We start from the raw sequence: 13,775 nt of genomic DNA, 5'->3' as shown, positions 1-13,775 counted from the left end.
ATATATATACACACACACACACATGCATACAGATATAGATGTATAGATATATATATACTGTATATAGAGAGAGAGAGACATAGAGAGACAGATATATAGATATAGATAGATAGATATAGAGATAAAGATAGAGAAAGAGAAATCTTTATAATCCAAAGAAAGAAATACACGTTAATGCGGAAAAATAAGCATGCTTATTGTGATCTAGTCTTATACAAATAAGTTATTTTTTGTTAGTAATGCCCCTCAATACGGTTCTCTTGTATGGCGATGCGCAATTAAGGTAGTCTCTGATTGGTCAAAGTCAGACTAAAGTATACAATCCAATATTCATTTGTTGCATGTCTTTGCAATACACATATACTGTATACATAAATACAGTATATGCATGAGCCATTCGTGCGACAAAATATTTTTTTATATATTGTGCTACGTCTTGCTTCTGAAAAATGTATTTCAACATCAACATTCAAAAACAAATCTAGTCACCTGGTCAACTTGGTCTGTGACAGCTACATCTTTAGCTATGTCTTCAGGTTGTGCTTCATTTGAAACCTGGTACACATGAAGAGAAAAATACATATAAAATTAAATTCTTAGTAACACGACTGTACCTGTGCATTTACACAGTTACAGTACATAAAGAACAATGAATAGGTTAAAGTATTGTGAATGCAAACACATTTTATTTGCCATTTCAAAAATAAATAATCCGTCAGCACTAGTGGTTTGTGTAAATTGGTGACGTCTATTTTTCACAATGAAACAATCAATAGAAAATACACAGTCCTCAGAGTGTCCATACCAGAGTATGAATTATGAGGACTGTATGTGTAACTCCAAACCCCTGAAAACTTATTTTACATTCGCAGTGTGTAAATACACTGTCCTCAGAGTGTCAGTTATTCACAACTACGACATTGTGAGGACTATGCACCTGTGAGGTCTGCACAGTATTGACAAAACATGCGACATGGGTGTTTTATACAGTGATGGAGATTATTTTGACATTGAACATGGACCTAATATATATATCTATATAATCTAATTAAAGAAATACACGTACGTGCAGAAAAATAATCATGCTCATTGTGATCTAGTCTTATCCAAATAAGTTATTTTTTGTTAGTAATGCTCCTCGATACAATTCTCTTGTATGGCGATGCGCAATTAATGTTGTCTCTGATTGGTCAAATTCAGACTCAAGTAGGGCCTGGCAATAAATCTAATTAATTGAATAAATTAAATTTAAATTGAATCGTTGAAAATTTGCTAAATCGTGAAATGTATTTTGTCTTCTGGATTATTAAAAGCTGTTGTTATGTTCTGTTACATCCAGATGTTATTGTGAGTTGTAATTTTGCACAAGTGGTGGCAGAATGCTGGATGGTTGGTTTAAAATACTTTTTATTTTATTTTTTGGCCATATCGCTTAGCCTCAGACTAAAGTATACAATTAATCCAATATTCATTTGTTGCACGTCTTTGCAATACACATATTGCATGAGTCATTCGTGCGGCAAGATATTTTCCACATATTGTGCAGCCCTAGTATCTCCACCCTCCACTAATGTCTTGCTTCGGAAAGCTGATTTCAACAACATTCAAAAAGAAATCTAGTCACCTGGTCAACTTTGGCGCAGTCTGATAGCTGTGTCTTCATCAGGTTGTGCTTCAGTGGAAACCTGGGGCAGATGAATAGAAAAATACCAATACAATTAAATTCTTACTAAGACTAGACTGCTATAATATAATTTCATGTAATCATGAATGTGCGACCAGTAATTCTAGTATGTCACATGTATGACACAGTATCCAAATGTCATAAGAAATCACGATATGATAATTAACATGATATTGTGAGGTTAGCGATACTCACGATAACTGTAAAAGTAAAATAAAAAAACAAGTCACAATATTGTAAAAAATGAAATAAAAAAATAAAAAAATTATATTGAGAAAAGAATGTACTTTTGCTTTTGAGTTTTAATTAATCTTTTATGTTTTGTCAAACCTTGCACGATATCCCCCCAAAAAAACAAAATTAAGTGTGACAACACACCATATAAACATACCATAGTGTTTTTCCATTGTAGCGAAATTCAAACATGAAAACCTTCCGGGCATCATGATACACTCTCAGCCTGTTTTCACGTTCCTGTTTGCTTAGAACTTCTCCTCGATATTCAGTAGGAAAGTCTCTCTTCTGAAAGGAGCAGGAACTGAACACTCCTCGACCTTACAAAGAAAAAAGGATACAACAGAAATATTTCATTATAACAATAATGAAAACTAGGCCCATACTAAAGAATATTTTACCAATACTCACCTTTGAATTAATTAATATATTTTATGGTGAAGCCATCCTTGTCTTTAGCTAAGGATGAAAAGTATGCTACCTCTTTGGGTTTAACTTTTGCCCTCTGTGGCCTCATGACTGACATGTCTCACTGAAGATAATGATCTAAAGCTATAGAAAAAAATGAGTTTCAATCAGTTTGATAGGTAACTTGGTGCAGATGTCTTGAAGTTGACTTTCAGTGTACCATAATAGCCTGTGCAGTGTGCAGTAAATGTGCCAACGAAAATAAAATACAGTGGATAGCACAGCTCTGCTAAATATTTGCATAAATTAAATGTAATGAACACTAACAAACTTTACTGAAATATTTCTATTGAAAGAACAAATTTAAGTAAACACAAATGCAGCAATTTACCAATACTTCATTTATACTGTACTGGTAATACTAAGCCATTGTATATTTTCACATCAAAAACCAGCCTGTTATTGCTTTCCTCTTAAAAATTGCAATTAGCAGACGGTTAGCTCTGCTATGCTAACCGTCGCTAACAGAAGCGTAGCAATTCTAAATAATTAGCTGCATCCATCATAATCAACAGATGGTTAGGTATGCTAACGTAAGCTTAGCTGCACTTACACTGGACTTGCATTATAAATCATTTTCGCGAAAGAGGGAGCAATGTACACAAGCGACCAACAACAACAGGAAAAATTCGAGCTTCAAACCTACCTCATTAGCACAGCTACACGCCATCACATCTCGTGAAGTAAATAGAGCCGGGGGCGGTTCTCTATCGGGGCTGCTAGATGACGTCACTTCCGTACTCAGGGCAATATAATAAATCCCGTTCAAATCAACAAATTGGTTCAGTCGTTGGATTATGAACTTTGTTGATAAGAGTGGCTATTGTTCTATGATTTACAGTGTCAATAAAAAAAAATAGATCACATTTAAAATGAACCCCAAAGGCTCATATATTAAATGAATTACCACAGACGAAAACAAAGGATATTATTGCTAGAATTATAGATCATTTTGTAATCATAAAATGTGATTTCAGTTTCAGTTTTTTAAAAAGGTTTTTTTTTTCATTAACGAAAATGTTTTTTTGCTTTAGTAAATAAAATAACCTTGCTGCTGTCATACAGTTGCTGTCCGAGGATGTTTTAGTACTATACTTTAGTAATGGATGCATGTGTTTTTTGGCAAAATTGTGAGCGAGCCCAATTACTTGGCTGAGAAGCAACCCTGCAAATGAATGGTCACATGACGCTTTCCTTTTGGCATGAAGCAGGACTGATGGTAGCGCTCACCTTTTCTTCTCCAGACAAGCATTTTTCCGGATGCCCCAAACATTTGGAAAGGGGGTTAATCAGAGAAAATAACTTCAACTCTTTTTTTCTTATTTTGGTCTGTATTTATGGAATCCCCTTTTCACTGGTCACACCAGGCCATCCTCCAAAAGTCTTACTCCCTCACCATGGGTGTAGATGCACTCATACCTGCTTACTGCCATTCCTGAGCAAGCTCTACACTGGTGGTGATGTCCTTATCCCGCAGCTGAATCAACTTTGGGAGATAGTCCTGGCATTTGCTGGATTTTCTTGGGTGCCCTGAAGCCTTCTTCACTTAAAGTTTGTAAGGTCACTAAAGGAAATTACTTTAATTTTCATGGCAAATAGGGACTTTGCAATTCATCTAATCACTATAACATTCTGGAGTACACGCAAATTGCCATCATAAAAAAACAATAATAATAAGTCAGCACTGGAGATTTTTAGAAAATCAATGTCATTCTCAAAACATTTGGCCACTGGTGTACAGAAAGATGTTACATTGTAAAGGCAGGGTGGGATGTTAAATGATGAATCAATATACGGCACTGACAGTTTCTCTGTCTCTGCCTCCAGCTGTTCAAAGTGATGTGATAAACAGCTGTTAACCATTGTATATTTTCAAATAAACAACCACTGCAAGAATTAAATGCTGAAATATATAATTAAATGTCATAGTGTATTTCATTATTTAATTTATCTACTTAGGAATTGGTGGCTGCAAAAAAAAAAAAGGCTCTGCGTCTACAGACAAACATTCACAATACACAGCATTTTGAGAAAAAACTGAATTATGGGGACATGTGCGTAATTGTGGGGACAGGTGACGGTCAGCCAATCAAATGCTGTGAAATATACACTGGTGTGAATAATTCATGAAGTGGTGCATTACGAGGACCTTCCTACAGGGGGCGTCATCAAATACACAAAAATACACAAATTCATGTAATTATGGTTTACAAGGACATTGGCTAAAACTTTGGATTTAAGCCTTCTACAGCCCTAGAAGCACTTCTGCATTGAATGAATTATGAGGACATGGGCTGTGTCCTCATAATTCAAAATGTCCTCGCAGTGTTGCGTGTATTCAGGTGACATGTCCTCATAATACACAAAGGCAAACACACACCCACACACACACACACACACACACACACACACACACACACACACACACACACACACATACACACACACACACACACACACACTCCGATCCATCAGTCAGTGAATTTGCTAATGCTAAATAGTAACTAGTAATCTTAACTTATCAGTCTCTGCTAATAACCTTCATTCTAATTATAAATCACAAAACCAAGTGTGTTTGTATTCTTGTGTTTTGCAGACACCAGTCAAGATGTTCGTCCTGAGCACCCACACGTGAAAGAGGAAGAGGAGGATCCAGCAATCGCCCACTTTAAAGAGGAAGAGGAGCAGCTATCTCTTTATATTAAAAAAGAGGAGCCAGAGCACTTTTGTATGAAAGTAGAGGGACAAGATCCTCCCTACATCAAAGAAAAGGAGGTGGAGGAGAAGATCTTTAAGCCATCAACTGGAGTCCCATTGAAGAGTGAAGATGAAGGTCAAAGGGAGACAAGCAGAGGGGCGGAGCCTCCCAGCAGCAGCTCTTGTCAACACATGTCAACAGAAGGTGGTGGAGACCACTGGGGAGGATCACAAGCAGAAGGCCTCTTAGCTCCACTATCAAATAGTAAAAACATGCTGCCACACACGCCTCACAATAATGATGATGATGATGATGAGTCTGGAGCTGATATGACGGGTCACATTGAGAACAAAACCTCCAAATGTTCTCATTGTGGGAAAACATTTAGTTGTAAGACAAATTTGAATCACCACACTTGTATACATACTTGTGAGAAACCTTTCCCCTGCTCAGTTTGTGGCAAAAGATTCAAGCGGAAGCATGATTTAAAAACTCACACAAGAACCCACACTGGGGAGAAACCTTTTTCCTGCTCAGTTTGTGGCCAAAGTTTCTCTCAGAAGCGAGGTTTAAACATACACATAAGAACCCACACTGGTAAGGAGAAACCTTTTGCCTGTTCATTTTGTGACCGAAGATTCGATCTGAAGGCGCAATTGACAAGCCATATGAGAACCCACACTGGGGAGAAACCTTTCACCTGCTCATTTTGTGGCCAAAGATTCTCTCATAACACAACCTTAAAACTCCACACAAGAATCCACACTGGGGAAAAACCTTTCACCTGCTCAGTTTGTGGCCAAACATTCTCTCGTAAGAAATCCTTAGAAAGACACACAAGAACCCACACTGGTGAGAAACGTTTTACCTGCTCAGGTTGTGGCCAAAAATTCTCTTATCAGGAAACTATAGAAAGACACAAAATAATCCACTCTGCTGAGGCTTTTGCCCGCTCAGTCTTTTTGGTCCCTGTACAACTAATGCCAGCGTTTGGTTTATATTGCCCGTAGAAGGTCAGGTTCATTTCTAGTGAGCGCTGGACGTCGCAAACTGTTTGTTGCCCTTTGCCACTCATTCTGTTGTTAACCTTTTATTGACAGAATTCTTAGGCACAGCCGAGGCCTTGACAAGGTCCGGTTTGGTGGCTTCAGTATTGCATCTCTGTGTTTAGCAGATGATGTGGGTGGTGTTGGGGTGATAGAGTGAGAAGCTCAGTCATCCGTGAGGGACTCAGTTGAGTTGCTGCTCCTCCATGTTGATAAGGCAACTCGGACATCTGGTTGGGATCCCGCCTGGACGCCTGCCTGTAAGGGGTTCCGGGTACTTCGCACTAGCATGAAGCCTCAGGGATGACCCAGGACACACTAGACAGATTTCTCTTAGCTAGCCTGGGAAGTCTTTGGGGTCCCCCCCGGAGGAGCTTTACAAATAGCGTATTTCTACTGCAGCCAAGCACCGCACCGTGCCAAGTCAGCACGGTGTTGGCGAGCGTTTCCATTACAACTGACCGTGTCGGAAGTGGGCTATGCAGAGCTACTCACGGTGCTCACGCCTACGTTGGACCAGAGCGAGCCCAGGACATGACGTAGAACAACACGGCAGTTGATTGGGCGGTCGGTCCTGTGATGCCATCATTAATGGACATCGGTGAGGCGGGGGAAAAAACAACTTATCTCAGCCGTTTCCTTTTCGACAAGTGTTCGTCTTCTTCTTCGCTCCCACTGCTATCAGCGCGTATATCCTCGAGGACTTTCCGATGATAAAACATCATCCTTTTCTTCGCGGCGGCGATCCTCCTTGCATTGCGAGTTCTGAAGAAGCGCAACATCTGAAGCACCACAAAAAAACAAAACGAGCAACCGACACCGGGCAGCGTCGTCCTCCATGGCTTCCGTGTTTTGGTTATGTATTGTTTCCCGCGCTCGACTATTGTGTCGCAGCCAGTTATGCGTTACTTCTGCCCAGTGTCCCAGATGCACATTGCAGGTGAAAACGCAGTGCGTGTGTGGGTTGAGCTGAGATAACCCGCCAGCGAGCCGAGCAGTGCGGTGATGGGCTCCAGTGGAAAAACGCTAAAAGTGGCCAGGGAGATGAATTATGGGCTTCCCTGCTAAATCTGCTGCCTATGTGATCCGAGCGGTGGAAAATGGATGGATCTTTTATTTTCTTGTCTTCTACGTACCTTCTAAAAGCCTCCTGTGTGTACAAATGTTTGGAGTTAGCACGGATGCTAAAATACTTAAAGCAATGCATGCATTTTGTACAATGTTTAATGGTGTCCATACGATGTTCATGATTGATTAGATGGACAGTAAGAAACTGACTTTTGATGCAAAGGTGGGAAAGTATGTTATTCAATTATGCCCAATGTAACAGAAATGTTATATAATTATTAAATTAATTATTAACCCCAAATGTTTTCTGACTTCCTTTGTGACATTATGTGGGTCTTATTGGGTTGAAATAAATAAATAATGTAAAGCATGTGCCATAGGACTCAAATAGGACATAATTGCACTGCAAGTCAAAATCATTAGATGTTTTGTCACAACAGCAGAGGTGCCGCTAACAAAATACAATTATATATAAAACAGAGAGGGGAAAAAGGATTTTACATGAGCGGTTTGACATACTCCACACAGTCAAGGAAAATGCAACGTTTTTTATTCACATAAAGTTACTTACACATTAGAGTGCAACAAAAGAAAGTAAACCAAGTTCTAAAAACTATAATTATATCTAGCGCACAGCGTAAATGAAGAGATCCATCCGATCGACTCCCTGAGCCACAGAGCCCCTCCTGTGTGCTAGTATATCGCTCGTGTCAGCTGGACTTTTCATTACTATGAGACCAAAAACATCTTGGAGCTTAGCAAACAGTAGAAGTGGCGTAGCTCAGGTGGTACTTGTGGCTGTCTCCCAACCCGAAGGTTCCTCAACCCTTCAGTGACTTTTTTTTCTCCAATTTTTATTTTACTCTCTTCCAAGTATAATTATTACTCTAAAACTGAGTCTATTTGGTCCCACTCAAAATAGTAAAATTTACTCTACATTGCAGTCACGATCGTCACCTTCCCTCTCATTCTCTCGCCATCCATACGCTGATCTCTGTTAGGCCAAAGGTTTTCATCCACGTCGCAGCCGATATTTTCCCATGCAATGCAGCAACAAACAAAACGGCGTAAATGTCTCAACCATCCTCTACACTGATACCCTGTGATATGCTGATTAAAATTGACAATTGAACAGATGATTTTGCATATTATGACTTAACACACTGAAATCCTCCTGACATGTTTTGGAGAGGACAGCCATTAGACTGAAAAACAACTACCGGTAATCCAGTTCGATCAGCAAGATCTATTCATTTGGAAAATCATGTGCTAAATGTGGGAACATTGTGCTAACTGTAGGCTAAATGTACACAACCATTTGTAAAGATCCACTGAGGCAATTGAGACATGTACTAAGTAAGACATTGGCAATTTGATGAAAGCGATGAGAAATGTCATTCAGTTAGCACAATTGTAAGGTGGTTTTGGGATTTGTCTATGGTATTTTGAAAATGTCATCTCAGTTTCAAGAAATGTGCCAAACCTATGGAGAAAAATTGTAATTGACTGCACTGCTACCTCTAAAATGGCTTGACATAATTATAAATTAATATTATCCACATATGTTTGAGACTCTAAAAGCAGCGCTGCATATGACATACCACAAAATGCTCATTTGTGGCCATGAAACGATATAATGTACGCATAAAAATTCTAATTTGCCAGGGATGAACTGCTCAAGTCGTAAAGAAATACAGTGCTGCTCAACCTTTGGCAAGCAGTTTCCATAAAAGAGAAGCAGGTTACTGTTTTGCATTGTTTCCTTTCTGTAACGTTATGGACGTTACTGGCCACCGGGAGCTAGTGAGGAGGCTATTTTCTGTAGCAAAAGGGTAACACTGCGTAAACTGGGAGGTCAACTCGAATGGAAATATACGGCCGCCTAATGCAACTCTATATAACACCTCCTGTTGGGGATTATTACTATGGGCATGGTTCTCCGGAGCTGACCCCTATTTTCCCATTTCAGTTTGTGTCAATAAGACTATGAGTAATTTAGAACAACCAAAAATGACTAACTACATGATGGTGACCCGGGTGAAGCATACCGCTTGATGGTGTAGTTGAGTGGTTCCGTGTTACGACAGGGTTGTCCGGCAGCAGTAACAATTGGCTACTGTTGGCTAGCGAAGCAGCTCGTGCCTCTAGCGAAAACTGTGTGGTATGCGTAGGACCACGACCTCTATTGCGAGTAATCCCTGCTAAAATAGAGGATCACTGTGTAATGGAACTTATGAATAAAACTGTCCCCAATGTCAATTGCTCTAAATGGGATAAGGTGTATCCCCTCGTAAATTGGCAGACAACCAAACCAATATTTTCAAACAAAGTTGCGGATGGTAATTTCTCATGTATAAAAATGTCAGAAACAGGAGAACAATTGGGATAACTAAATCACATCACTCACTGCATTTCGGCAATAGACGTGGGACAAAGGTTCCAACCTCAATCTAGAGGCGACATATGGTGGTGGTGTGGTGATAACAGAATATTTGATAAGTTGCCTTTGAATACAAGAGGATATTGTGCTCTCATCACCCTCCTACTGCCAGTACAAATCTACCCCACCTCTGTTGATAACCTTCTACAAATGATTGATAATTGGGAACCAAAATGTCCTCCTTCTTTTCAGAAAACCAAACGGTCTTCTTGGCAAGAGCAGAATGTCCCCACCTACATTGATGCAATTGGAGTACCAAGAGGTGTGCCAGATGAGTACAAATTAGTTGATCAAGTACTCTCAGGATTCGAATCTATAATTTGCTGGTGGTGCACCATTAACAAAAACGTAGACAGAATTAATTATGTACATTATAATGTACAAAGGCTAGGAAATTGGACTCAAAGTGGTTTTGAGGCTGTACACGGCCAGTTGGCTGCCGCATCTTTGATGGCATTCCAAAACCGAATTGCACTAGATATGTTGCTGGCAGAAAAGGGCGGAGTCTGCTCAATGTTTGGAGATCAGTGTTGCACCTTCATTCCTAACAACACTGCACCCGATGGAAGTTTGACTATTGCAATTGAAGGGCTGCGTACACTCAATAAGAAAATGAAAGAACATTCAGGTGTGGATACTTCTGTATGGGATAAGTGGATGGATGTGTTTGGGCGCTATAAAACTTTAGTTTCCTCGATTTTGATATCTATCGCTGTATTTGCTGCTTTGTTAACCACATGCGGGTGTTGCTGTATTCCATGTATTCGTTCCCTTTGCCAAATAATTATTACCACTGCTATTGAAAAACAGGACATACGAAATAAGTCTTCTTATATGATGGTTGAGTCTATCGCTCCCCCAAAGGAGCCCACTGTTGCGACGTCCGACGAATAGGACGAAGATCCCGCTGGAATTTTTCTCTGAAATGTTTTTTCTCTGTTGTTGGACTCTTTCGAGTCCAAAATAGGGATTGAAGACAATCTTCTGTTTCAATTTAATTATAACTGTTTCGATTTAGTCATAACTGTGTTCACTCAGTAAAGCCTGATGAGTGAAGATTCTTCCTTCCTCTTATCTGGGAAAAGGAGTGTGTTGGGAGGTTCCCTGTGTTTTATCTGAGGATGTGTATGTTTAAGTGCTGTCAGAGTTTCTGCTCATCAGGTCATCAGGTCTAAGGTCTAAAGGACAGATCTGGGGTTGAACTAAAATATGATGCTGTCAAAGTCTGATTTGCTTTCTCCTGTCTCCCTTCTGGGGTTGAACTAAAATATGATGCTGTCAAAGTCTTATCTGCTTTCTCCTGTCTCCCTTCCATTATTCACAGGACTGGGGGATTAAGGGAGGAGGGAGCTGTATCCTGTAGGAGGCTTGTACTACTTTTTCAATATTGTATAAGAATGCTGTGGGTCCGCTGTAAACACACACACCGAGGGAAATCACTGATTGAGTGAGCTCGGCTGTGTCTTTGAAATTTCTGATAATAAAACCTTCGAAGGAAAAACTGTTCACATGATCTCAACTCTGATTCTGAAAACAATTTTACGAACACGCAGAAAACATAGATCGTTTTCTAGCAATACATAGCTGCTGCTTGGGATGCATGTGGCAAAAACTCTTCTCCTATCTTTTGTTTACATCCTACTGCTACCAAACGATTGGGTGTTTCCTTGGCCTATAAAGCAGCATAGGTCACTAAATATCAGCTTTTGTTTGGATTCACTGTCATCTTGGAAAGAAAGACAAGAAAGAAGTGAATTTTTGTGGTACATGTTTTTATGAAACTCTCCTGGGATTCTGTGTGCATTCCATGCAAGTACAGCTCTTGTTTTGCCAATCTTGCATAGCTCAGCAGTAAGGTTTGATGTACAGTATCTGGTAATGTTGTCATCCATGTTGAGGACTTCCTGATCTTGCAGCTGCAGGAGGGCTTCTTTCAATAGGTAATTTACCCGGTCGTTAATCTCCACTTACATTCGCTCTACTGTATGATTCTGTAGACATGAAGAGGCTAGATGTTCCCACTCAATTTAGTCAAAATCACCAAATCAACATGGTAAGAGGAAACAGATGTCAAAAGTTAGACCAGTGGTTCTCAACCCCGGTGTCGGTACCAGATGTGATCGGGCTGCCAGATTGTATCGGGGTCGCCTACTGATGACATCACGCTACAGGATTGGCTGGAAATGATAGTTACAATTGTTCAATAAAGTTATATGAAAAAAGATCCGGTTGACATAAAAACATTGGAAAGAAAATATTAAAGTTGTCATTTAAATAACAAAATGTATGGACTGAAATTATAAGAACGTAAATAAACCTAAGACTATAAAAGCACGATACTTTAAGATTGAAGAAATAAAATACTGTAGATTGAACCGGCTTTGCGTTTGCCGATGACGTCAATACAGCGGCGCTGAAGAAATGCGCAATTCAGATGTGTTCACTTCGAGGGGTTTTTGTTGTTGTTTTTTAGCTGTTCGCCAATCACAATACATCACAAAAATACTCTTAATTATAATAATATTGCTGCCATTATATTTTTCATAACCACCAATGACGGGATTGGGACCATATTCAAAAATAAAAACTACCCCAAAAATTTATTCAGCCTCAACAGAAGCAGGTTTTCTATGTTTTGTGAATGGATGCGAGCAAACAGCAGAATGCCCAACTAGCTTTCAGCATTCGATATATTCTGTAGTCTGGTGCGTTTGCATGGTTTTGGAATTTGGAACACTTTTTTTTTTTTTTTACAAAGCCGAGGATACGTGTGTCAACCCCAACAGAAAAGTTTATTATTATTATTATTATTCCCGGTGACAAGTTTAGCAGAAGAGTGGGTGACGTGATAGTCAAACATTTACTTACTTTAGCCCGTTGCTATGCTACTAGCTCCCAGATGATAAAACTCTAGCAGTCGGGATGACTGACAGCTCACACGCTTTTAAAATTTTTATCAAGTCTTCCAGTGAACACGATCACCACTTCCTGATCCATTCCCTGTGAGACGCTTTAAAACTGCCGACGTTAGGGAGCTCATTTACCTCCCATATTGACAAACATGCGTGTGTTACTTTGTGTTGTCACACACCCCAAAAGTAACTACCCTTTTTTCAAAATATAAGAAGTAAAAAGTACAGATATTTGCATTTGAAAAAATATTAAGTAAAAGTAAAAAGTCACCAGAATGAAAAATATTCAAGTACATGGGAAGTACAAGTAGTGTACTTCCCATCTCTGTCCTCAGGTAAGACTTAACATAAAGCTTGGGGGCCCCCTGGTGGCTCGGGTGCCCTAGGTAGCCGACTACTTGGCCTATAGCAGGGATAGGCAAGTTCAGTCCTAGAGAGCCGCGGTCCTGCATGTTTTTGGTGTCTCCTGCCTCCAACCCAGGTGTTTCAAATCATCAGCTCATAATTACGTTCTGCAGGAGCCTCTCAGCTGTGTTTGAGGAGGGAGACATCAAAAACATGCAGGACTGCGGCTCTCTAGGCCCGAACTTGCCTACCCCTGGCCTATAGCAAGAAACGGCTATGGTTATAAGCCACGTCCACGCACTTAGTAACAACGTCTCAGAGGTCAATGGCTTCTTCGTCACATTCTTTCTATGCCTTACAAAAGGTGCCAATTGGGCAGCCCTGGCCAAGCAGCTAAGATTGTCATCTGCCACTAGGGGGGAACCTGCTTAAAAACCCCGTCTCCTCCGGAAACACAGCTGCGATTCCCGAACTGCTCCCCGTGTACTTCAAGCTCAGCCGCTTGAGATCACTCCAAGGTGGCCTTGGAAACTAAGTAACTTTTTAACCAGTGTAGCAACCCCTGCAGATATATGCATCTTTGAGGCATTGCCTGTGATTTGTGATTGGATGAAAAGGGGCAGGGCAAGGGTTTTGCAATAAACGATTGACCATGTCTTACTTTTGAGTGTCTGCCCTCTGCGATTAGGCGTAATGTTCTAATTTGTGTGCCAGTATGTGTCAGAACAGTATAATTTATAATGTGAAAGCCGTTAAAAAGAATGGTTACATCGTACCAGTGGTTACATTGGAACTTGTCTTTGTCCACTCCATAGTGTTGTCCAACTGAAAACTGCCATTTACACTCTCCCGCTAATTTCCCTGAGCTGGAGTTGTTTAG

General features: G+C 40.0%; 2 protein-coding genes and 1 pseudogene across 2 annotated transcripts in view; 2 read left to right on the top strand and 1 right to left on the bottom strand.

The window, feature by feature from the left end:
* Window positions 1-4,015, bottom strand: part of LOC147155523 (uncharacterized) — a 9,751-nt gene extending 5,736 nt beyond the window's left edge. Inside the window, exons 1-5 of the mRNA XM_086065546.1 lie at window positions 3,033-4,015; window positions 2,330-2,470; window positions 2,076-2,238; window positions 1,625-1,685; window positions 490-555 (exon numbers count right to left, since the gene is read on the bottom strand). Coding sequence (XP_085921672.1) covers window positions 490-555; window positions 1,625-1,685; window positions 2,076-2,110 — 162 coding nt within the window. The 5' untranslated portion in view covers window positions 2,111-2,238; window positions 2,330-2,470; window positions 3,033-4,015. The remainder of the gene's footprint in view (window positions 1-489; window positions 556-1,624; window positions 1,686-2,075; window positions 2,239-2,329; window positions 2,471-3,032) is intronic.
* LOC147155517 (uncharacterized) overlaps window positions 1-13,775 on the top strand; it is a 132,126-nt gene that overhangs the window by 22,516 nt on the left and 95,835 nt on the right. Inside the window, exons 3-4 of the mRNA XM_086066627.1 lie at window positions 4,983-5,474; window positions 5,538-5,960. Of these exons, the coding sequence (XP_085922753.1) occupies window positions 4,983-5,474; window positions 5,538-5,960 (915 nt within the window). The remainder of the gene's footprint in view (window positions 1-4,982; window positions 5,475-5,537; window positions 5,961-13,775) is intronic.
* On the top strand, window positions 7,031-10,976 carry LOC147155522 (uncharacterized; annotated as a pseudogene).

This window comes from Leptonotus elevatus, chromosome 21 (genome assembly GCF_054856555.1).
Source record: "Leptonotus elevatus isolate MCC_2025b chromosome 21, RoL_Lele_1.0, whole genome shotgun sequence".
Classification (NCBI taxonomy): Eukaryota; Metazoa; Chordata; class Actinopteri; order Syngnathiformes; family Syngnathidae; genus Leptonotus; species Leptonotus elevatus.
This window is presented reverse-complemented; position numbering and strand designations above follow the sequence as displayed.